Source organism: Silurus meridionalis, chromosome 23 (genome assembly GCF_014805685.1).
Source record: "Silurus meridionalis isolate SWU-2019-XX chromosome 23, ASM1480568v1, whole genome shotgun sequence".
In the NCBI taxonomy this organism is placed as follows: Eukaryota; Metazoa; Chordata; class Actinopteri; order Siluriformes; family Siluridae; genus Silurus; species Silurus meridionalis.
The window spans coordinates 13,680,704-13,706,377 of NC_060906.1; the positions used below are offsets into that span (position 1 = coordinate 13,680,704).

Sequence of the window (25,674 nt, forward strand, 5' to 3'; positions counted from 1 at the left end):
CACTCCAATTTTGTAATCTATCATATTAGATTTGACAGCTCCATCTCATTGTTTGTTTCATATCTCTTAAACAGATTCATTTAAAGTTAATTTGGGTTTTTACTACAACCAATGTAGACTAGTGTTTCACACATTTAGAGTTTTTATTTAAGATTGACACTGACCTCTAATTTACTTCTGTCCTCCTCAGTGTTTATAGAGTTAAGCAGAAGGTCCAGTCTGGGTAGAAGCTGCACCCAGGTCACGTCCCTCTCCATCTCCATTGCCTGCTTAGGAATATACTGGCTCCCATTCATGGATCTGAACAAAGAGAGCATGAATTGTGGATCGTCTGTGGTACCTTTTATCAGCTTATTGAAAACATAGCTAATCAACCACTAGATAGATTCTAAAAGCAAGTCCAGGACCTGCCTGAAAAAGGAATGGAGTAGTGTCATACCCTGCATGTTTCTGAGATTCTGTCTGGTCCTTCTGCTCAAGACTAGAGCTAGTACTGTGGCAAGCAATGACCTCTATCAGATCTCTCTGCTCTCGCAGTTCCTTCTGCACTTCCTGCTGTAGAGGAAATCGAAATAGATGAAACAAATGTTGATTATTTCTGGAATGAATGTATTCAACTAAAAGCAATGCAGTATCTGTTAATGTTGAAATATGTAAGAAACATTAAGTGTAATCAATTAGTATACCACTAGTGTATTCTCCTGGGGAAAAGTGGTTGTGTCCAATAAAGGCACCGCAGTAAAGAATGAGACTCTCTGTTGGTCTTCACTAACTGCGGAGTTTCCTACTGTTTCATTCACAGTAAATTTGGATTTGGACTCTTTCAAAATTTTCTGAAAGTCTGACTCAGTCCCTGTATGTAAAATATCATCGTCTGTACTAACTAGTCCAGGTTTTGCAGATTCCATTAACTGCTCTGGTTTCAAAGCATCATTTTGAGTCCATCCATCAGGCTTCTCCATTGCTTGTTTAGTCTCAGTTTTGAGGGGCACAGTAGCCAGTACCACACGACTCTCTAAAAACTTTAAATAATATTCAATTAATACAAACTAAAAAAAGAAATCTGTAATCAGTACCTTAGTGACAGACACTTGAACCACAGTGGCAGTTTCAGCAGGAGCTTCATCTACTGGAGTCTCATCTTGTTCCTGAGTAAACAGAACAATACAGTGGCAAATTGCTAAAAACAGACTGGATGGCTGAAGAGAGAGCTCTTGAAGCCAGGAGAACTGAGCAGCTGAATCTGACAGCCCAAAGCATTTTTTCTTTCATTGAGCAAATAATATACAGTCTCTACATTAGATTACAGTCAGAAAATGAAGATAAAAAGCAACACAAAGTGGACTGATTTACCTTATCATGTTTTAAACAATGCAAAAAAGTAAGTTATAATTTCTTACAAAACACATTATTCAAAATCCACAAACGTAATTTACCAGTGCTTTGTTCTCCTGAGAGACAGTGTCTGTTTCCAGTGTAGACTGTGTAGGAACTGTTTCCAGTGAAGAATGTGTAGGAACTGTTTCCAGTGAAGAATGTGTAGGAACTCTTTCCAGTGTAGACTGTGTATTAACTGTTTCCAGTGTAGACTGTGTAGGAACTGTTTCCAGTGTAGACTGTGTATTAACTGTTTCCAGTGTAGACTGTGTAGGAACTGTTTCCAGTGTAGACTGTGTATTAACTGTTTCCAGTGTAGACTGAGTAGGAACTCTTTCCAGTGAAGACTGTATAGGAACTGTTTCCAGTGTAGAATGTGTAGGAACTGTTTCCAGTGTAGACTGTGTAGGAACAGTTTCCAGTGAAGAATGTGTAGGAACTGTTTCCAGTGAAGAATGTCTAGGAACTGTTTCCAGTGTAGACTGTGTAGTCTCAGATGGCATTTGGTCATCACTGACCACAGTATATGTCATATTTTCTTTCTCGATAGATTTGGATTCAGAGGCTTCAACTTGGTCAGTTAATAGTTCTTGAATTGCAAATTCAGTCTTTATTTTCACAACATCCTTGTTTTTACAAACAAGTCGTGGTTTTAGAGCAGATGTCCCTACCTCCTCTGTTTTTTGTTCATTTTATTATTTTTCATCTCTGTTGTTCCTGAATAATTAATGCCCTTCAGCGTTTCCTTGATTTCTTTATTTGGCATGTTAAGTTGTGCAGCAGGATCAACTGTCAAAAGTAATATTCTCTCTGGAGTTGTCACAGGCACACAAGCTGTACCACCTTCAACTGACCGGCCGTTCGTTATATTTAAAACAGTTGTTTCAAGCTGTGTAGGTGAAATAGCACTTTCTAGTTTAGTCTCTGCTGACCTTTCTGCTCCAGTGAATGATTTCTGTAGATTGAAATTTCAGGGTTTAAGACTAAGAGCATATGACGAAGAACTCTACGAAACAGGTACTAATGCTCAACTCACACAATTCATATGAAAATTACCTTAGTAACAGACACTTGGACCACAGCGGCTGGACTTGTTTTATCAGGATTCTCTCCTACTGAAATTTCATCTGGGTCCTGGGTTCATGATAAATTGAATTTAGTATGTAAAGCACTACAATTGAAACAGGTTGTTAAAACAGAAGAATAAAGATTGGTGGATCTTTAAAGTGGAGAGTTCGTCAGAGATAGCAGAACAGCTGAAGAAGACAGCATCAGTCATTGGAATATTGAAAAAACATGTTCTGCAATATTCAAAAGTGGATATACAGTGAGAAAAATAAGTATTTGAACACCCTGCTATTTTGCAAGTTCTCCCACTTAGAAATCATGGAGGGGTCTGAAATTGTCATCGTAGTTGCATGTCCACTGTGAGAGACATAATCTAAAAAGAATAATCCAGAAATCACAATATATGACTTTTAAACTATTTATTTGTATGATACAGCTGCAAATAAGTATTTGAACACCTGTCTATCAGCTAGAATTCTGACCCTCAAAGACCTGTTAGTCTGCCTTTAAAATGTCCACCTCCACTACATTTGTTATCCTAAATTAGATGCACCTTTTTGAGGTCGTTAGCTGCATAAAGACACCTGTCCACCCCATACAATCAGTAAGAATCCAACTACTAACATGGCCAAGACCAAAGAGCTGTCCAAAGACACTAGAGACAAAATTGTACACCTCCACAAGGCTGAAAAGAGCTACGGGGAAATTGCCAAGCAGCTTGGTGAAAAAAGGTCCACTGTTGGAGCAATCATTAGAAAATGGAAGAAGCTAAACATGACTGTCAATCTCCCTCGGACTGGGGCTCCATGCAAGATCTCACCTCGTGGGGTCTCAATGATCCTAAGGAAGGTGAGAGATCAGCCCAGAACTACACGGGAGGAGCTGGTCAATGACCTGAAAAGAGTTGGGACCACCGTTTCCAAGGTTACTGTTGGTAATACACTAAGACATCATGGTTTGAAATCATGCATGGCACGGAAGGTTCCCCTGCTTAAACCAGCACATGTCCAGGCACGTCTTAAGTTTGCCAATGACCATTCGGATGATCCAGAGTCATGGAAGAAAGTCATGTGGTCAGATGAGACCAAAATAGAACTTTTGGGTCATAATTCCACTAAACGTGTTTGGAGGAAGAAGAATGATGAGTACTATCCCAAGAACACCATCCCTACTGTGAAGCATGGGGGTGGTATCATCATGCTTTGGGGATGTTTTTCTGCACATGGGACAGGGCGACTGCACTGTATTAAGGAGAGGATGACCGGGGCCATGTATTGCGAGATTTTGGGGAACAACCTCCTTCCCGCAGTTAGAGCATTGAAGATGGATTGAGGCTGGGTCTTCCAACATGACAATGACCCGAAGCACACAGCCAGGATAACCAAGGAGTGGCTCTGTAAGAAGCATATCAAGGTTCTGGCGTGGCCTAGCCAGTCTCCAGACCTAAACCCAATAGAGAATCTTTGGAGCGAGCTCAAACTCCGTGTTTCTCAGCGACAGGCCAGAAACCTGACTGATCTAGAGAAGATCTGTGTGGAGGAGTGGGCCAAAATCCCTCCTGCAGTGTGTGCAAACCTGGTGAAAAACTACAGGAAACGTTTGACCTCTGTAATTGCAAACAATGGCTACTGTACCAAATATTAACATTGACTTTCTCAGGTGTTCAAATACTTATTTTCAGCTGTATCATACAAATAAATACAGTGGAACCCACTTATCTCGACCTCGGTTAACTCGACATAAAGTCAACGTCGAAGTGGAACTGCCAAATTCTCGCTTTGTCTAAGCATTTTTTAATCGGTTATGGTGAGAGTGTGGAAGTTTAAATAGGAGCTGGTGATGATGCTAAACGAGCACCATATGTGCACGATTGAAGCCGGGAGCTTCAGAGAAAGCGGCCCAGAAAACAGCTGCCATGCCGAAGAGGATTCCTGACAGTTAACAAACATGTACTGTATGTACATTTTTATAGCAGGCCTTTATCAAACAAATCGCAGCAACGCTGTTGTGTAAAAAAACCCTCCAAAAACACGTGCATGCACATTCTCATTTATTAACGCACATCATGTACATAAAGAAATTTCAAGCACGTTAATATATTGCCGCCATATTGATTTTCGTTTATCTCGATCATCGGTTATCTCAATGCTTTTCGGCGACCCCCTAGGACATCGACATACCCGGGTTCCACTGTAGTTAAAAAATCATACATTGTGATTTCTGGATTTTTTTTTGATTATGTCTCTCACAGTGGACATGCACCTACGATGACAATTTCAGACCCCTCCATGATATCTAAGAGGGAGAACATAGCAGGGTGTTCAAATACTTATTTTCCTCACTGTATATATATATATATATATATATATATATATATATATATATATATATATATATATATATATATATATATATATAAACAGTGTTTTAAAAAATTGTTTTAGTTGTTAAAAGTTACTGATAACTGTTTTACTTACCATACATTAGTGATAAAGCATGTATGAATTATGATTTATAGAAGTATGAATTATATTGTTGACTCATTTTTTAAAAAAGAAATGGAAAAATTGTTTAAGAGAGGACATTTGGATAAAATCTTTTTAAAATGTACAAAGCAAATGATTGAAAAAAAAATTCACCCATAAAAAAGAAAGATGCCATTAGTCAAGACAGACATCTAACTGTAAGTCAATGAGAAAGAAAAATATAAAGTTCTATTTTGTGTTCCTACAGACACAAAATATGGAAAATGAAAAGCATAAAAAGAACTGAATAGGCTAATGAGGAAAGTGCACTGAAAAGTTACAAACTTCTAGGAATTTAAAGACAAATTATCCAATTAAACATAAACAGGATGATCTCTTGTACCTCTGGAGCACTGCTCGTAAGAGTCTCAGAGGATGAAGAGTGGCTGCCTGCATCCTCATAATCATCATCATCCTCTTCCTTTGAGTATATTGTTCCATAGGCACCTGATTAAGCAATTAAAAAAAAGAATTGTGGCCAAAATTTTAACTGATTCACCAACTTTATTGTCTTAAATTCATTCCTAAACTAAAATATCTCATCATTTGAAGTCAATTCACAGAAATGGTTTTGTCTGAGATTTGGTGATTGCATCAATTTGTATTCATCTATTCAAAGCACATCTGAGAATATCTGAAATGTGCTAAGTCATGCATTTTATTGATTAGCAGGATACTAGGTGCTGAACTCACCACCACATCTCTATCATTGGACCCAATTTCTCCATCAGAGGAAGAGAGAAGAGCCAGGGAGTGACCAATAGCATTCTATGAAAAAAAGTTTTAATGAATTTATTTATTGTACGAAGCCAAGGTGGTTAAAATAATAACATGCCAATTTAAATACTTTAGTAAATCTTGTACTTCACCAAATATTCTTAACCTTTATAGATTTTGTTTATGTTTGTGGACTTGTAAAATTAAGTTATTAATAGTTAAATTACAGACAGAGACACTACATATCTCTTTAATACTGATTTTGCCAGACATTAAGTACCAGTTTTTGTTTTGTTTTTAATGATCATTACTGTATAAGATTTACTGAATCTCTTTAATCACTCATTTATTATTAGCCCAAAACATTATTAAAGGACAGGGCTGCTTTCATGTAAGATAAGAGACTCAAACACTAGCAGCATCAACAAAACTGCCAAGGACACAGACATGTGGTTGAAAGACCTGAGCTAATGCCAAAAGATAAACATAGTTTTCATAAAAAAGTTGTGACCTTCCAGGGCTTCATTATCATATTTTATATTTTTGTCAGAATCTGTAATAACTGACTGAACTCGCTCCAGTGACTTAACAAGCTGTTGGCACATTGACACACACACTCACACTCACACTCACAGACACAGACACACGCACACACACACACACACACACACACACACACACACACACGTATATATGCATATATTATTGATTTTAAAAATCTGCTGCAACATTTATTAATAGATTTTATGTAAATGTACATGTACAGTTAATGTATTTTTTAAAATATATTTTTAGAATACTTTTAGTCATTTTCAAACTATTTTCTTTGCAAAAAACAGTTACTTGTGTGATCTTGTTCAAGATCTCCCCCTTGATTTTAAATAAAGCAGTAAATCACACACAGTGATCATTAGAATAGTACAGACCCTGTATGCTGAGCTTTGTTCCTCTGTGAGCTGTTGGAGCTCATGAATATGTGGATGAAGCTGCTCAGCTCTCTGAAAAACCAAGAGACTGTGTTCAGCTCCTGTGGGCAGACCGAGATCATCCTTGCACCTCTCAATTTCAGCTAAGGTCCTCTGCATGGACTGCAGGTTTTCCAGGATTACCTGAAGATAAAAAATCAAACTCATTATGAGTATATGCAATGAGTAGGAAGCATATTACTACACATACTACAAGTAACAAACTATCATTTTATAGCATTGGCTGAATTTGCCTGTCTGTTTTGAAGATGCTCTTCCGGTGGTACTTCCTCAGTCTCTACAGTAGATAAGATACTTTTGATCTTCGTGACACTCTTCTCCATTGTTTTCACCTCCGCTTCAATTGCATCAATTTCCTATAACGGTAAAAGACTGTCTATCAACAAATAGCATGAGTTACTTCAATTATGCACGCCATAATAGTAACGATGGTGCCATTGCTTATACAAACAATTATCCAGTCAGCCAATTACATGGCAGTCAAATGCATTACATCATGCACTTGTTCTGTCTAAACTCTTATAGGTATGAATGTGTGTGATTTAAGGTCAGCAATAACCCAACCATGCCATCAGGTACCAACAACCATGCCATAGCCAATTCACATTTTTCCAATTCTGATATTTGATGTGAACTAAAACTCTTGACCTGAATTTTCAAGAATTTATGCAGCATGCTGTTATATCATTGGCCAACTGGATAATGCACTGTAAAAGTATAACAATAACTACATATAAAAATATACATGCTGTTTAAATCTGTTTAAAAACCAGACACTTTGGTACTTACTGCTGCTGCATGCTGGAGCTGAGAAATTGGCTCTAGAACAATGTGCTGCATGTGGCTTATGTCGTTGCAGATCTGCAAAAGGTTCCTCTCTTCAGTGCTGGTGTCAAATACAACTGATATCTCCTGAAGTGAAGCCCCAAAGGTCTCTAAAGACTTTTGCATTCTTTCAGACTCATCTAGGACCACCTGCCAACCAAACAGCATCTTAAACTTCAGTCAAACTAATCATTTTTCAGATTCAAGACTGATATAAGAATTTAATACCCAATAGCCATAGTGAATATAAATCATAATCAGAGAAACACTCTCAAGTTTTATGAACCTTTCGCGACTTTTTAAGACAACAAATTACCTACAGTGGAGATCAAAAGTCTAAGAGCACCAGTAGAAATGCTTATTTGTCTTTTTTAATTGAATAAAAAGGTCTAATGAAATTATCAAAGACAAGCAGTGGCAAGTAGAAATAAATGTTCAGAAATTTTATCATTTCTTTTCATGCCACAGTTTTGCTTTAATGTGTGCACAGTGTGACACAGACTACACACATTTGGCTAAAATCTAATGATCTACGTTAGATCAAATCCATTTGTGTTTCCATCTGAAAATGTGCTCCAAAAGAAGGTATTAGACTCACAGAAAATCTGCCATTTTGTTCAAAAGAATTTGCTATCACTATTCCAAATATGCTTACATTTAACAGTAAATAGTGCATTTTAAATATTACATAGTCAAGATTGTTGCACATTTCCTATTCTTGTTTTATAATTTGCAGTTTTACAATTTTTTGTTTACAATTTTCAGTATTATTATTATATTATATTATCAAATTAATATAATTGTAAAACTGCAAATCAGCATGGTGTTAGATTTAAAAAATTAAATATTTTACACAAGAATCCATTTTTCATTTCTAAAAACTTTTTAGAATCATTCCAGAAAGTGTCATAATAAGGACATTTTCTTTCATGGTGCCTACATAGATGAATCCAAATTGCACCCCCATTAGTTTGGATTACATTGGATTCATTGTCAATTGGATACATTGTCAATAAATCACTATATTTATATTAATTAGTGATTATATTTAGTGAGTGAATACATTTTTATTTATGGACAGTCAAAATATGCCAATCTGTAAGAATGAATGCAGCCTAACCCTTGGTTTGCCCTAATTTATATAATCGCAGATCTACAGCCTATAATTAGTACTTTGGGCTCCAAGATCATAAAAAAAAAAAAAAAATCTGACATTACAATAACTGACATAAAATGGCTAATGACAATGAGAAAGAGAAAAATAAGTCCCTCACAGTGCTGCAGTGACAGAGTGAGACCAGAATTTGTTTATAGATTAGGATTGATTCTGAAGATTATTTGATATGGCTAATAAACTACATGGTTAGAACTGACTAATTACTAGATTAAACTGAAATTGACTCAGTGGTTGCATAAGAAGTCTCAATGTAAAATGATTATTACTACTCTCACAGACTTTGTGTTCCGTGTTTTCCAATAAAACACGAAAGATTCGACCTGTTGAGTTTGTCTCTGCACTTGGGTTCATACTCCCTCCCTGTAGCAAGCTGCAAGAGATCCTGCCTCTCATGTCGCCAACCCTGGTTTGAGCCTAGATTTTGACAATTTAGCCTCTCTAATTTGGTAAGTGAAATGACAACAATTTATTTTAATTTGTTATAATATTTGACAAACCAATGGGTAAAAGTGACTGCAGTGAGAAGTATACATTTGATCAGAGTCTAGAGCATTACTCAAAAGTAGTTATGTAAAATGCCAATGTAAAACAAAACCACTTATAAAGTAATGCCTTTTTTATTTATAGGCATTAGCTTATCACAAAGGTTTTTTAAAAAGGCACATTTAAAAAGTAAATACTGTTAATATGCAGTAATGCTAGTTGCTAACACTTTTAAAAAAAAGTTTTAGGTAAACAAAATGAAAATAATTCTAGTGGAACACCCATGAACATGCATATCTGGATGTCTGCTTTGAGAGCTTTAAATTGCCGAGGTCTGACCTGTAGAGAGTTGGCATGGCTATGCAGACACTTGGCAGTTGTGTAGGTCTGAGGAGTTTTTAGCCAGGACTGAGTCTCAGCCAACCAGCATGTAGAGCTATGCAGAACCTCCTCATAGTCTTGAAGACAGGAAGGGATCTAAATTCATCACAAAGACACAGATTTATGCTAAAGAAACCACATCAAATATAACCCTGTAACAAAACCACTTCCTCTGTGGTGACAGTGTGGGGTGACGTGTGAGCTCTTATGTTGGATGATGACAGGACAGGATATAAATGTACTCACTCTGTTGATGAAGGCAGTCCTCTGTTCTGCCTGCTTGGCTACAGTCTGGTAAAGCTGGAGGGGTTTAGTAAGCTCATCCATCAGAATGTGAGCTCTCTCAGGCTGCTCCTCAGCTAGTTCCTGAACTTCAACCTCTAGCTCAGTGATCCGTGCGTGCCACCGGTCCAGTTCATCCCAAACCCGCTGTACATGTGAACACATGACCCACACACTTAAAATATAAGAAGATATGTTCTTATTCTGCCACAAGAGCAATAGTAATGGCAGGTAATATGTAGTGTGAAGAAGTCTGGGGTACAGGCAGGGTTCCAATTCATAGCAAAAGTGTTCAGAGATCTATAGAAGGCTTCTGACACAATTTTGGGTCTCGTAGTTCAAGTAAAGGGAAATGTAATACTATCTAAAGACATCCTTCCTTTGAATTCAGAATTCAGCCACACAAACACCTGTCAGGTCTTTCCCAGACCACCTCACACACTTTAAGATATAAAACATTTTATTTTAAATGTGCAACATAAAATTACCTGCCAAAGTGGCTAAAAATATAATTTATCCTCCGGTGTAGGGCTGTAATAATTTCCTCAAGTAACTTGAGTAATTCCAATACAAAAATTATTTAAAGCAAATTAATTTGCCTCAAAGCTTTGTTTAATCTATTTAAATAAACAAGGAGCACTGAGTTTTTTCCACTGACCATTATTACTGACGCACCTCCTGCTAAACTCTAGAGCGCTCCAGACAGGTAACACAGAAGACGATGCAGAATAAAAAATAGAGGAATAGGGGGAAAATGGTTTGATGTAAAAAGTACTTCTTATCCGATTACTCGATTAATTGATTGATTGATTCGATTAATTCATTTTTAGAATACTCGATTACAGCAGCACTACTCCAGTGTGTAATTATACTATTTCAGGTAGGTTTTTTATTTAATGGCCGGAGTGCCTGTTAAAATGAAATTAACACACACACACACATACACACATACACACACACTGTATGTACAAACCTTGAGTATGCTCTCAGCTTCTTTTACAGTGGCACTCTTCTCCTGCAGCAGGGCCTCAACACCAACTAAACCCACAGTCACTTTGTCCACATGCTCACTCATTCTCTGCAGAGAGCCACTTCTCTCCATAGCTTGCCCAACCTAAAACACCAAAAATACCCCGGTAGTCTTTCTAATTATACACAATTATAATATATATATGCACTGCTGTACATGTATATTTTTACATAATGCAGTGTGTATCATCTAATGTTAAAAAAAAAAAATCTCAGCATTACTGTAATAGTGTGGTTACACTTGCACTTGATACAAAACACATGCAATCAACTATTAGGTAATAACCACCAAATAAGCATAAAAACAAAATGATTTCACTATACTTTGTCCTTAGCTTCCTTCAGGGATAGAGTGATTTGGCCATGTAGTTTCTGGATCTCTTGAGGTGGGTCATTGCTTTTAGTCCTGGCCCTGTCCATAATTTCTTGAAGTCTGATATTCTGAGAGTCTAGCTCTGCTCTAAACTCCTAGAGAGAGTAAGACAGATTGCCATGAACAGGTACAGATTATTCAGCAGTTCATGTCATTGGTTAATATAAAAAAACCTTCAAACTTCTACTTTTAAAAATAAAGTAATAATAATTAGGTAATTGTACCTCCATAAATTAAAAGTCATGTTTCTATGGAACTCAGGTCATTGGGTATAAATGCTACAACCTGCCATTAACACTCACTGAAGACTATTCCAGAGTAACAAACAATAGCATATTAATTCATTAGTTCACAATTTAATAATTCTTCTCATCTCATCACCATCCTTACAGACTTCCGATCACTGGAGGCAAAATGGAGCAGTGTTGTGCTCTGTGGTTGATTGGTCTGCTGACTAGTGCACTCTCAGAGGTTATAATAAATGGACAGTCGGTATAACCCAAATGAGGAAGGGATGACTTTATAAGGAACCAGCTTATAAGCACTAAACTTATACATTTCAAGTTCATAACATCTTTATCTCTATAAAGTTGCTTCGAGATAATGTCCATTGTTTAAAGCTCTATACAAATTAAACTGAACTGAAATAAATTGAACTGAGGTAAAAATTTTAAATTAGTTACATTTGCATTAAAAAAAAAAAAATATATATATATATATATATATATATATATATATATATATATATATATATATATATATATTTATTTATTTATACATTGTTGTGCTCCATATTGGGTGGCAGTATAGTGTTTACAAAGGGAGCACTAACCCGAGTATGGCTGGTATCTAACTGGCTCTGCAGGCCTGACAACAGAGAGAGCACACTCTGCTGCAATCCCTTCAGTTCTTCCTGAATGCGACCCCACTCCTGGATCTCAGACAGCATGTCATGTCTCACTACACCACTCTGTTCTCTTAAGCTGGAAATACACATGTACATCAGTCATTCTTTTTACAGGAAAATAAGTTTTACACTGTTGTAAAAGCAGGTGTGGTTGTGTATGGCCATACCTTCGACAACGACTCAGAAGTGACTGCAGTTCCTGGCCTGTCTTACTGGGAGTATTGAGAATGTTTAAGGCACTCAGCAGCCGTGATTCAGAGCGTTGAATTGAAACCAAAGTTAGTTGTTCTTGGTCCAAGTCATACTGGAGCTGTTCGGTTTGTCCAATGATCTCTTGAAGCTTCCCAAGAGATCCCTTCATCTTGGAGATCTCAGAAAAACTGTGTTGAAGGTGGTCCAGCGCTTCCCTGGAACTCTTGATCTAACAGCAAAATAGTTTTGCATAAACACAGTACTTCTAATACTTACATTCTGTAGAATCTTACACCCAGCTAAGAACATTATTAAGGCAATTTTGCATTGGTTTTTTTTTTTGCCATAACTTACTCTTAATATAATTTCCTTCCACTGTGTTTCTGTATGAGCCACTCTGGATTTCAGTGTGTCTAGCCGCTGCTGCAGCAAAACCCAATGTCTCTGTAGATGTCCCAGTGTTTTCTCTGCTTCTACATTACAGTTCAACATTGAAGATTTGTGTTTCAGATCCTCTAGCCTTGTCCCCATGTTACCTAGATCCTCCTGAAGCACCTACAGTTCCACATATAAATAATTGATCATGATTTGTGTGAAAACCTCGTCTTGAATAATGTCTATTTTCTGTAGCTTAAAAAAAAATGTAACTCACCTTGATTTTTTCAAACTGGTCTTTGCACTCTTCTAAAGAAATCGGTTTGAGACTTAAACTTTCTGAAAGTTGGATGTCAAAGTTTTGAAGAAGGTGGTTCATGTCATCATGCTGTTTAGTGTGGTTGGCCTGCTCCAATAAGCACCTGAAAATGAAGCCCAAGACAATATTTTTGACAATTATGGATCCCCAAAATAGTGCTCCAATTATTTGTATCTGTGGTTGTATTGGAATCTAAACCCAAACTAACAAAAATTATTGTTCCTTATGTTTTTATTTAAGAAAAAAAAAACAAATATGAATCAAATATGAATTCTAACACTAAATAAAAAACCTCATGCTCATGTGACTTTTTTGTCCTGAACTCCAGTTCACACCTCAAACTCAAACATTTTAACTCTACTTTTCGTCTTGTTTGTAATCATAAGTACATTAGATCAATTAAAAAAAATCTATAGTAACAACAAACAATGTGGATACCTTTGAAGGGCCTCCAGTTTGACCTGAGCTTGTGCTTTCAATTTGGCATCAGTAACTTGGAGGTAGCTGACAACCTGGATGTGGAGCTTCTCAGTTTGAGGAGAAAAACAAGCTTGTGGTGGCAATCGTGTCTGTAATTCTGCCATGTGATCCTGGAATCCTTTAGTCAGATCAGTAAGAAGATGTTGAGTATGGTTTAGTTCAGCTTTAGAGTCTTTATAAATGGCAGATGGAACCAAAAGTTTAGCATCAATCTGCTGAAGGAAACCAACAGCTTGTCGGACAGCACTGCGATAATCTTTCACGGCCTCCTCAGCCTTAAGAAGGTTTTCCTAAAGAAACACACAGAAAGTACTACTTAAAGAATACAATCTATACCCTGTCACCAATATGATTTATAGCACCATCTGCTGCTATGAAAACCATTTTATCCATCCTGAAATTAGTGGGCCACTGTTATAAATGTTCTCATTATAGCTACGTTAAGCTACACTATATGGACAAAAGTTTGTGGACACCTGACTATAAGATTCATATTTGCTTTCCAAATATCTCATTCCACACTGATTACCCATTTGCTTTTATAATGACCTCCAATATTCTGGGAATATGCTCATTAAGCCACAAGAGCAATAGTAATGGCAGGTACTAATGTATTCTGAGGGGGCCTGTGGTGCAGTCAGTGTTCCATTTTATCCCAAAGGTATATAATAGGGTTCAGGTCAAAGTTCTTCAACTCTAACCAATGTAAACCACATCTTCATAGAGCTGGCTTTGTGCACAGATGCATTATCAACATCGAACAGGTTTGGGTTTCCTAGTTAACGTGAAGGGAAAATTAATCCTTCCGCATTACAACGTAATGCGTCCCAATACTTTTGTTCATATAATGTAAGTGTGCATAATATACTGGTCACTAAGAGCAATTAACAAAAATTGTACAATTGAACTAATTACATGAAACTTTAATGTTTCTACAAAAATAGTTGAGTGGAATCCAAAAAATTGAAATAGAAATACGCAGGATAAAACATTAAAGGCAGCAATCTAATCTCTCTGCAAAATATAAAAGCATTTACCCTCTGCATTGTACAGGCATTTAAACAACTTCTTCCTATGTTGGCGGTTTTTCCGTAGTCTTCAATAGCGTTACAGTCTTTGCACATCTCCAACACTCGCAGTCCAGATACCACTGACCTCTCAAGTGTCAAGCATTTGTGCAGTGCTATGGTAATGGCTTTGTCACTTGAATCAAGGCAGCTGTTCTGCTTTAGCTGTTCTTCAACTTTCATAAAGTGCTCAGTTAGAGGGGTTAGCTCTCTTACACTACTAAGGCTGTTAGCTAATAAGGAGTCCTCCTGGTTTTTAACATCACTGCAAACAAAATGCTCCCATGCGGTAAGACTTTGCAGCATGCTGCGAATCTTTTGCCTCTCTGAGTTCACCTGTGATGGGAAGAGGTCACCAGAAATGACTTCCAGCTGCTCTGCTGTTCTCTGACATGATATTTTCACCATGGGTATCTCAACCAGCAAGGTGTGACTCATATGTATTTGTTTATCAGCATCTTTGCTGCTATCCGATATGTGATGGACTCTTTTTTTCACTGCCTCAAAGTGGTTTTCCAAATGCTTTTTTGAAGTCAGATATTCTTCATGTTCAATGCTTTGCTGATCCAGCAGCCTGATTTTTTCTTGTAAGCTCAGAATGGTTCGTAGAAAGTCTTTCCTCTGATTCTCCTGGCAGTGTTGAACTTCCAGAACTTGTGAAAGATGCTCTATCAGCATGTGCCTTATAGGAGCAAAAGCAGCAAGTGAGTCTCGTGATACAGGGTATCTTTGCTTCTCAAGGTCAGTTATTATTTGACGTAAACTCTTCTGGATGGTAGAAAATTCTTCTGCAGAAGATTCTTGGGCATGCAAGATCTCCTCCAGTTCCCAACATGCAGTTTGCTTACATTGTACAACCCTGCTGATCTCCTCTTGCAATGTGGTAAGTTTATTGATAAGGTGAAAAGCGTCTACAAATCTTAGACCATAAATATTTTTCTTTGTTTCATCGAGAAGTGTCCGAATGATAGATAGCCGCTTTTCAGCTTCTTTTAAAGTAGATTTTTGCTTTTGATGGCACACTCGCATGTCTGTGATAGAGCTTCCAAGCTGGATTGCTGCAGCTTTCTTGGACTCTTTCTCTAAAAGTGAAGCCAGCCAGGTGCTAATATCTGTAATCTGCATGTCCAGTCTCTGTCTAGAATGCAACATTTGGTTCAGGTCTGCAGCAACCCTCTCTGCTTCTTCTAAAATCTTGCTGTAGATGTCCCCTAAGGTCTGAAGTGCAGATAACATATGAGAAGAATCCACCTGGCTGAATCCTGCAATCTCCTCTTTTAATTTCATAACCACAGAGGACAATTTAAATTGCCTGGAAGATATTTCTGACTCCAGTTTTTTAATGCTGTCAACCTGCTGACTGGCTTCCTCTGGGAAAAGAGATAACTTCTTTTTCCTGGTGATTCTGTTCTCTGTTTGTTTTGCCCAAGCAAACCAGCTTTTCATAGTACTAGTGATTTGGGCCAGTAAGTGGTCACTGGGACTGTAAGCATAAGTACAAAGTTTCTCCTGAGCACAATCCATTTGAGATTTCAGATTTTGGAAAACATCGCTAATTTCTTCCTTCTCCTTCTCCCCCAGTGGACACTGGAAAAGAGCCTGTGAGAGCTCAAGAAGGTACAGGTAACGTTCATTTCTTTCCATAATATCCGAGAATGTTATAATTTCCTGTATGGCCCTTTGACAGTCTTTTAGCTGAGTCGAAGATGGGGAAGATGTATGCAAAACCTCTACTTCACCCAGAAGTATCTTAGCATCCTTCATTAGAATAGAAGCCTCTGACATACAATGTTCGGCATGCCTTAAGGTTCTGTTTGCTGTACTTTCCAAAATCTGCCACTTTTTCAGCAAATTCCTAACTGGGATTAGGCATGCCACTGGACCCTCAGCCTCTCCTAAATAAGATGACACATTGCAACATGTATTCATCAGTTCATCCAGCATGCTCTTCTTCTGCTCCATGTGCTTAAGGAATGCAAGCAGCTTTTTTGCTTGAAGGACACTGCTTTTCAAAGCAGCTCTATATAAACGAGGAAACAAATACACATTTTTAATACTACATACAATACACATCTGTACACCGACAATGCATAACTTTATGGCCACCAATCAGGCATAACATTTTGACCACCTGCCTAATATTGTGCTGGTCCCCCTTTTGCTGCCAAAACAGATCCTTCCTTGGACCACTTTTGATGGATAGTGAACACTGCAAACCGGAAACACCCCACAAGTGACCCAATCGTCTAGCCATCACAATTTGGCCCTTGTTAAACTCACTCAAATCCTTCCCCATTTTTTTCTTGCCTAATATATCCCACCCCCTAACAGGTGCCATGAAGCAGCAATAATAAGTGTTATTCACTTCCCCAGTCATAATGTTATAATGTCATAATGTTATGCCTGATCAGTGTATACTGCTAATTTATACATTATTTGAATATTATATAAACTCTCACAGGCTCAGTGAATCTAACTCTTCCTCCAGTTCCTGAAGTGTATCTTGAAGGGCGTGTATTTGTTGGTGATACTGTGTGACCTGTTGTAACTGGGCCTCTTTAATCTGTACCGTGGCTGTTGCTTCCAACATTGCTGAACTCCATCTCTCTGCCATACTCTGGCAAAGACCTGAGCCACCATGTTGAGACCGTGAAGCCAACTGATCTGCAACATATTGTCTGCAGTTCTGAAGAAACACACCAAAATTTAAAATAACTACTACCTTATATATAAAAAAACACAACATTGTGTGTGCAAGTTGAGGTGCTTTACTGTGTGACTAAGCAACATTTTCCATAGTGATTCTTAATATTTCGGGTAATTGTATGACATGATGCACAGGCTGAAACATGCACAGCAAGGAAGAGCTTCTCCATGCTATTCCCAGTGGCCATGTCTTATCACATTCTTGATTTATAAACATGGGAAATACATAAACAAACATACCTCTGCTTCCTGAAGTTGCTGGTTCATTAATTCAGTGCTTAGCTGGGCTGGGTGGTAACGACATTTCAGAATCCTAAGAACAGCTCTTTCTAGCTGGTTCTCCAATTCTGTAATTGATGGCTCTAAAAGCCAGGTTGCTTCACTAGACTGATATACCTAAATAAAAAAATAATAATATTATGATAATGACAAACACTGTACATATTGAAAGCTTGACTTTACTTGGGCACAGGAAATCTTGGGCGTTGAGATCATCTAGCACTGTTTGACTGGTCCCACTATCTATCAGACTTTTCTCTGTACTGGCACCAAGGAAGGGGAAAGAACTTTCCCAGATGTCCGAATGGATAACTCACTGCCTATCTTCAAATGATGGGTAAAGACCTACCTCTTCCTAAAACTCTTAAACCAGCACTTTTTCCCAGTTTGTTTTATGTCTGTTTATTATTTTTTACAAATGCTATATTTCCTCTTCAAAGCATTTTAGGCCCATGGTATCTTAAGTCTGAACCTAATTAACCAGTGTTGATCTAATTATTGATAGAGACTCAACGCACTTTTGGGCGTCTACTAAATTCCTTAAATGTAAATTTAAATGTAAATGTAGTCTTTCCTCAGTGCCAGTTTGCTTCCTGTGCATTCTCGTTCTCAGAGCTACTAGTAGATATTTAATCATCGTAATTCAGACACTTCACAGCTTGCTAATGCTGTCTAAGAAGCACATCATAATGTTCCTTTCATTACACTATATCGGAGCAAAACATATCTATCTTGTAAGACATTCTGCATTAACCATTAAAACCATGTTGGATGGACACAATGAAAAACAGACTACAACAGACATTCAGACTTACCGTGGAAACATCAGTGATATCCGTTACATGCTGGATATTTGTGCTGATATCCAATAATGTATCCAGTGCTAATCCTTGAGCAGGCTGGTTTACTGTCCTTGTTTCCTTGTAGCTGGAGTGGAAACCTTCACATTGACCTCCTTTTCTTTCATTTGTTTTGGCTTTGGACATTTCTTCCAGCTAAGCATTAAATAACAGTAAACATGTTTGTATAAAAAAAGTAAAGCTCACTGCTTTTTTTAAGGTGAGAGTTCTGTTCAAGCTCAACATGTGCAAATGTGTATACTTCGGTGGCAACTGAAACAGGAATGACTCTTTGTTTAGAGTTAGATCTTCCCTGTGGGGCGTGGTCTGCCTTGAGCAACCTAGACAACAGCTGCGCTGCAGGTCTGTACAACAAGTTGTTGCATATAATATAATATGTCCTGCATTTCCATGAATTAACTGACAGCTGATATACAACAATGAAAACCAAACTAAGCAAATGTTTCAAGTTGAACAAACTCTATGTACACACATTTGATGAAAGAAGGTGTAAATAATTTATGCTGTAGTTACACAATAAACACATAATTAACAATGTATAAGTGCGAAAAAACAACAACAAAAAACAGAGTACAATTTAGAAGACTGACCACATGAAACTATGAATATTTTAGAAAAGAAAAGCTCCAGCATACTCCCCTTTTTACCTTTACTAAATGTTAATAATTAAATACCAAACCATTATACTTTTATATTTGGCATTATCAGTGACACAGTTAGAAACAGCAACACTACCACAGGAAATGCCAATCAGAGATTATTTTTATTTTAATAGGTACTTCCCTGGAAACTTCTGAATACCAAAAATGATATTCATCCTCTAAATGTTTGTCATTTATTTAAAATGACCTTTTCAGAGAATTATTTAAATATAGCTGCAGCATCACCTAATATAATTCTGACTTAAGAAAAAAGACTTCTAAATGTCAAACCAATAAAATGAATTTTTTGGTCTGTTTCCACTGTCATTAAAGATCACAGTAGCAATGAATGAGCAATGTAAAGCAAATGAAGGGTAATGCATGTGAAAATACCTGCAAGCAGTCAACGGTGTCCGAATCCTTGGCCTGTTCCTTTAATCCTGCTTGTTCTGAATGGATGCCTAACTCCAGCTGCGATGGTACTGAAGTAGTTATTGCTGACTCAGGGTCAGCTCTGAATGTCTCTGCAATGTCCTCTGAATTAGAACAATGGAATGTATCACTCAGCTGTCTTTCCGTATTCTCTAGGAAATCCATGCCATCTTTACTTTCAATACCATCTGTTGGTTTACCATCCAAACTGAAGGCATTCATGGATTTTCCTGTATCTTTTTGATTGTTTTCTATGGATGAACTCAGTGTTGTGTCAGTGGCATTTGTATGAGTTGTGCTAGTTGTCTGATGATGCAGAGAGCTTTCTCCACTTATTGTTTGGGAGTTTGATGTCTCAAACATCCTTTGATCTTCTTCACTTGTCTGATCTTTACTTGACTTTTTCATTGAAATTTGAGAATGAGCATTTTTGTCAGTGTCACATGGTCGCACTGATTCTGTAATTGTGGCAGGTTGCATTTTTGCAAGGCTATCTTTTGACTGCATACGATCATCCTCATTTATTGTGGTTCCTGTTTTATACCCCCTTGTATCAGCATTTTTATGTATCTGACTTAACAAGTCGATTTCTTGTCTAGAAATGTCAAGAACCTCTGCTAGTGTAGTGTTTGAAAAATATACTTCGCCCTGTTCTGTACAAGGATCCTTTATCTCAATTGGGATTGCTCTCTCATTCCCTTGTTGTTGCTGCTGATCTGGAGATACAGGGGCTTTTTTATAGCAAACAGATCCAGTTTTCATCTCAGTTGTTTTATCAACTTCCTGATTTTTGAGTACGTCTATTTCTGTAACATGCTTGACAGGTAACATTAAAGCTTGTTGACTTGACAGATTTCTATCTTCAATGGTTCTTTCTATACTTAATGGGGTTTGGAGTTGTTGGAAATGAGCATTTTCAGGCTGAGGTGTCTGCATTGATTCTGTAAGTGAGGTTGGTTGAGTTTTCTCAAGACTGTCCATTGACTCTCTAAGATCTGCTTCACTTTGAGTTATGGTTGCATTAAGGGTTGATACATTGTCAATAGGATTTTCAGAACTGAAATCATTATCATCTTCAGCTTTAAAAATTCCACTGTCTGCTGCCCATCAGGTATCACTGCAGACTCATCAACATTCAGAATGGATTTAGAGACTGTTACAGTACGAGTGCTACTTTGGTTTTCACTGTCCATGTGTAGTGTCCCAAATTCAGGTTGGGTTACATCAGGTGTCTGATTCAACAAATCAATTTCTGTTGTAGACATTTTAAGAATTTCTGATACTGGTCCATGAGAAACATCAGCATCACTGTTTGTGGGTTCAGTCTCCTGTCTGAACGTGATATGATATTCTGGATTGACCTGTTTCTGTTCTATATCTGTTCTAGATATTTGAAGAATCTCTGGTACTAGACCATGTGAAATATCACTTTCAGCATGTGTGTATTCAATTTCTTGTCTGAACTTGATGCTGTCCTCCTCTGATATCTCTTGAGTAGTTTCTGGGTCATTTGTGAGTTTGGCATTTTGGTTTGTTGTTTGTTGTTTCTCTTCTGTGTCATAATCTATTGATGCAGTGTGTAGCTGATAAGAAACACTTCTGACATTAAGATCTTTTGCTGTATTTGCTCTCTGATTTTGCAACACATCCTCTTCTTCCAATACACCCTGTGTTGTGTCTGTGGAATCAAGAACTTCTGCTTTGGCCTGCTCACTATCCAACATATTTGTACTTTTGTCTTTTCTAGTTGCTGTCTGTTGTCGCTTATTTCTTTCTTGATCTACAGGTAACGTATTTTGCTGATAGGAAATAATTATGGCATCAGATTCTTCTGTAGGAGCTGCCTGAATTTGCAGCACATCTGCATCTGTATAATCTCTGTCTGATAATTTAGAAGCTTCATGATGTGATACATCTACATCTCTATAGGAATCGTTTTTAGCAGCAGGAGTTTGGTTTTGTTTAAGACGAGCATTTTCAGTCCGACTTGTTTGCACTGAATCTGTTTGTTTGACAGCCTGCAGTTCCTCTAGACTCCCAAGTGACTGCATTCGATCCTCATTAGATTTTGTTCTTTCTGATTTAAAGTCCTCTGATTTAGCAGAGGAATTGTCAGGATCAAATTCATTATCATCGGATGACTGGTTCCTCTCAGATTCTAACACTGGTTGATCAACATCAAGAATGATGGTATAAACTTTTGCAGCACCAAGGCTACTTTGGTTATCACTGTCCATGTGTGTCATAAAGGTGTCAGTCTGGTTTGTATCAGATATCTGACTTAACAAGTCAATTTCTTGTCTAGAAATGTCAAGAACCTCTGCTAGTGTAGTGTTTGAAAAATCAACTTCGCCCTGTTCTGTATCTGGTTCATTTTTCTCAAATGGGATTGCTCTCTCATTCCCTTGTTGTTGCTGCTGATCTGGAGATACAGGGGCTTTTTTATAGCAAACAGATCCAGTATTCATCTCAGTTGTTATATCAATTTCCTGATTTTTCAGTAGGTCCATGTCTGTAACATGCTTAACAGGTAACACTAAGGCTTGTTGACTTGACAAATTTCTATCTTCAATGGTTCTTTCTATACTTACTGGGGTTTGAAGTTGTTGGAAATGAGCATTTTCAGGCTGAGGTGTCTGCATTGATTCTGTAAGTGAGGTTGGTTGAGATTTCTCAAGACTGTCCATTGACTCTCTAAGATCCGCTTCACTTTGAGTTATAGTTGCATTAAGGTTTGATACATTGTCAATAGGATTTTCAGAACTGAAATCATTATCATCTTCAGCCTTGAAAAAATCCACTGTCTGCTGCCCATCAGGTATCACTGCAGAATCATTAACATTCAGAATGGATTTAGAGACTGTTACAGTCCCAGTGCTACTTTGGTTTTCACTGTCCATGTGCAGTGTCCCAGATTCAGGTTGGGTTACATCAGGTGTCTGATTCAACAAATCAATTTCAGTTGTAGACGTTTTAAGAATTTCTGGTCCATGAGAAACATCAGCATCACTGTTTGTGGGTTCAGTCTCCTGTCTGAGCGTGATATGATCTTCTTCTGGATTGACCTGTTTCTGTTCTATATCTGTTCTAGACATTTGAAGAATCTCCGGTACTAGACCATGTGAAATATCACTTTCAGCATGTGTGTATTCAATTTCTTGTCTGAACTTGATGCTGTCCTCCTCTGATATCGCCTGCTCAGTTTCTGGTACTTTTGTGAGTTTGGCATTTTGGTTTGTTGTTTCGTGTCTGTCTTCTGTGTCATAATCTATTGATGCAGTGTGTAGCTGATTAGAAACACTTCTGACATTAAGATGTTTTGTTGTATCAACTCTCTGATTTTGCAATACATCCTCTTCTTCCAATGCACCCTGTGTTGTGTCTTTAGAATCAAGATCTTCTGCTTTGGCCTGCTCACTATCCGACTTATTTGTACTTTTGTAATTTCTAACTGCAGTTTGTTGTCTCTCTTGCCTTTCCTGGTCTATAGATACAGAATTTTGCTCACAGGAAAAGGTTATTGCTTCAGATTCTATTGTATGAACTGCCTGATGTTGCAGCACATCTACATTTATAGAATCTCTGTCTGATAATTTAAAAGCTTCATAAGGTGACACAACTTCATCTCCACATGAATCTTTTATAGCAACAGGGGTTTGAAATTTTGAAAGATGAGCTTTTTCAGACTGACTTATTTGCACTGAATCTGTTTGTAGGTAAGGCTGCATTTCCTCTAGACTTTCAAGTGACTGCATACGATCCTCATTAGACTTCATTTTTTGCCATTTAATTTCCTCTGATTTAGCAGAGGAATTGTCAGGATCAAATTCATTATTAACAGATGACTGGTTCCTCTCAAGCTCTAATACTGGTTGAGCAACATCCAGAATAACGGTACAAACTTTTGCAGCACCAAGGCTTCTTTGGTTATCACTGTCCATTTGTACCAAAGAGGTGTCAGGCTGGTAAGTAGCAGATATCTGATTTACCAAGTTGATTTCTTTTCTAGAAATGTCAGGATCATCTGCTAGTGTAGTGTTTGAAAAATCAACTAATCTTAATTTTGTATCTGGGTCATTTTTCTTCTTTGGGACTGCTCTCCTAAAAAAATGTTGACTCGACAAATTCCTATCTTCAATGGTTTTTTCTACACTTAATGGGGTTTGGAGTTGTTGGAAATGAGCATTTTCAGGCTGAGGTGTCTGCATTGATTCTGTAAGTGAGGTTGGTTGAGTTTTCTCAAGACTGTCCATTGACTCACTAAGATCCGCTTCACTTTGAGTTATGGTTGCATTAAGGGTTGATACATTGTCAATAGGATTTTCAGAACTGAAATCATTATCATCTTCAGCTTTGAAAAATCCACTGTCTGCTGCCCATCAGGTATCAGTGCAGACTCATCAACATTCAGATTGTATTTAGAGACTGTTACAGTCCCAGTGCTACTTTGGTTTTCACTGTCCATGTGCAGTGTCCCAGATTCAGGTTGGGTTACATCAGGTGTCTGATTCAACAAAACATCAGCATCACTGTTTGTGGGTTCAGTCTCCTGTCTGAGCATGATATGATCTTCTTCTGGATTGACCTGTTTCTGTTCTATATCTGTTCTAGACATTTGAAGAATCTCCGGTACTAGACCATGTGAAATATCACTTTCAGCACATGTGTATTCAATTTCTTGTCTAAACTTGACGCTGTCCTCCTCTGATATCTCCTGCATAGTTTCTGGGTCATTTGTGAGTTTGGCATTTTGGTTTGTTGTTTCTTGTTTCTCTTCTGTGTCATAATCTATTGATACAGTGTGTAGCTGATAAGAAACACTTCTGACATTAAGATCTTTTGTTGTATCAACTCTTTGATTTTGCAAAACATCCTCTCCTTCCAATACACCCTGTGTTGTGTCTGTGGAATCGAGATGCCTTGTGCTCGTAGTCTGATGATGCAGAAAGCTGCCTTCACTCATTTCTTTGAAGATTTCTGTTTTATTCTTCTCTTCTTTAGGAGCTGTCTGATCTGTATTTAGCAGCCTTTTCTTCATTTTTCTTTTCTTAATAGATCTGGAATGCTTGAAACGATGACTGTCTTCTGCTTTGGCCTGCTCTTTATCCAACTTATTTGCACTTTCTTTATTTTCAATTACAGTCTGTTGTCTCTCTTTTTTTTCCTGATCAATAGATACAGAATTTTGCTGATAGGAAATAATTATGGCATCAGATTCTTTTGTATGAGCTGCCTGAATTTGCAGCACATCTGCATCTATAGAATATCTGTCTGATAATTCAAAATCTTTATGATGTAATACGTCTACATTTCTACAGGAATCTTTTATAGCAGCAGGGGCTTGGTCTTGTTGAAGAGGAGCTTTTTCAGTCCGACTTGTTTGCACTGAATCTGTTTGTACGTTAGGCTGCATTTTCTCTAGAGTCTCAAGTGACTGCATACGATCCTCATTAGGTTTGGATCCTCTTGATTTAAAGTCCTCTGATTTAGCAGCAGAATTGTTAGGATCAAATTGATCATAACTGGATGGCTGGTTTCTCTCAGGTGGTAATACTGCATGATCAGCATCCGGAATGATAGTATAAACTTTTGCAGCACAAAGGCTACTTTGGTTATCACTGTCCATGTGTGTCATAACGGTGTCAGTCTGGTTTGTATCAGATATCTGACTCAAGTCAATTTCCTTTCTAGAAATGTCAAGAACCTCTGCCAGTGTAGTGTTTGAAAAATCAACTTCGCCCTGTTCTGTATCTGGTTCATTTTTCTCAGTTGGGATTGCTCTCTCATTCCCTTGTTGTTGCTGCTGATCTGGAGATACAGGGGCTTTTTTATAGCAAACAGATCCAGTATTCATCTCAGTTGTTATATCAACTTCCTGATTTTCCAGTACGTCCATTTCTGTAACATGCTTAACAGGTAACATTAAAGCTTGTTGACTTGACAAATTTCTATCTTCAATGGTTCTTTCTATACTTATTGGGGTATGGAGTTGTTGGAAATGAGCATTTTCAGGCTGAGGTGTCTGCATTGATTCTGTAAGTGAGGTTGGTTGAGTTTTCTCAAAACTGTCCATTGACTCACTAAGATCCGCTTCACTTTGAGTTATAGTTGCATTAAAGGTTGCTGAATTGCCAATAGGATTTTCAGAACTGAAATCATTATCATCTTTAGCTTTGAAAAATTCCACTGTCTG

At 37.6% G+C, this 25,674-nt stretch overlaps 1 protein-coding gene across 3 annotated transcripts; it reads right to left on the minus strand.

The window, feature by feature from the left end:
- Nucleotides 1-490: 490 nt before the first annotated feature.
- LOC124377147 (nesprin-2-like) lies at nucleotides 491-23,734 on the minus strand. 3 transcript variants are annotated; one of them, XM_046836502.1, is made up of 22 exons: nucleotides 19,443-20,492; nucleotides 18,364-18,543; nucleotides 17,510-17,665; nucleotides 17,023-17,249; nucleotides 14,534-16,583; nucleotides 13,455-13,786; nucleotides 12,975-13,119; nucleotides 12,677-12,877; nucleotides 12,298-12,551; nucleotides 12,056-12,206; nucleotides 11,175-11,318; nucleotides 10,795-10,935; nucleotides 9,786-9,968; nucleotides 9,498-9,635; nucleotides 7,463-7,648; nucleotides 6,907-7,029; nucleotides 6,614-6,796; nucleotides 5,664-5,738; nucleotides 5,314-5,417; nucleotides 2,434-2,511; nucleotides 1,077-1,148; nucleotides 491-555 (listed from the first exon to the last, which is right to left on the minus strand). In XM_046836502.1, the coding sequence occupies exons 1-20, from the start codon at nucleotides 20,460-20,462 to the stop codon at nucleotides 2,490-2,492; spliced, it is 6,015 nt and encodes a 2,004-aa protein (XP_046692458.1). In that variant the 5' UTR covers nucleotides 20,463-20,492; the 3' UTR covers nucleotides 491-555; nucleotides 1,077-1,148; nucleotides 2,434-2,489. The 3 variants fall into 3 exon arrangements, with proteins under 3 accessions (XP_046692458.1, XP_046692457.1, XP_046692456.1); XM_046836501.1 differs by lacking the exons at nucleotides 491-555; nucleotides 1,077-1,148 and adding exons at nucleotides 1,910-2,332; nucleotides 23,614-23,734 and having other exon boundaries at nucleotides 19,443-20,341; XM_046836500.1 differs by lacking the exons at nucleotides 491-555; nucleotides 1,077-1,148 and adding an exon at nucleotides 1,910-2,332.
- Between the last annotated feature and the right edge of the window lie 1,940 nt (nucleotides 23,735-25,674).

Coding starts and splice junctions, on each gene's coding strand:
- LOC124377147 (XM_046836502.1), bottom strand. CDS start 20,462: ATGGACAGTCTTGAGAAAACTCAACCAACCTCACTTACAGAATCAATG. Junction 17,666..18,363: donor ATATCACTGATGTTTCCACG/GTAAGTCTGAAT, acceptor TTTTTTATTTAG/GTATATCAGTCTAGTGAAGC. Junction 6,797..6,906: donor AGCATCTTCAAAACAGACAG/GCAAATTCAGCC, acceptor TTTTATCTTCAG/GTAATCCTGGAAAACCTGCA.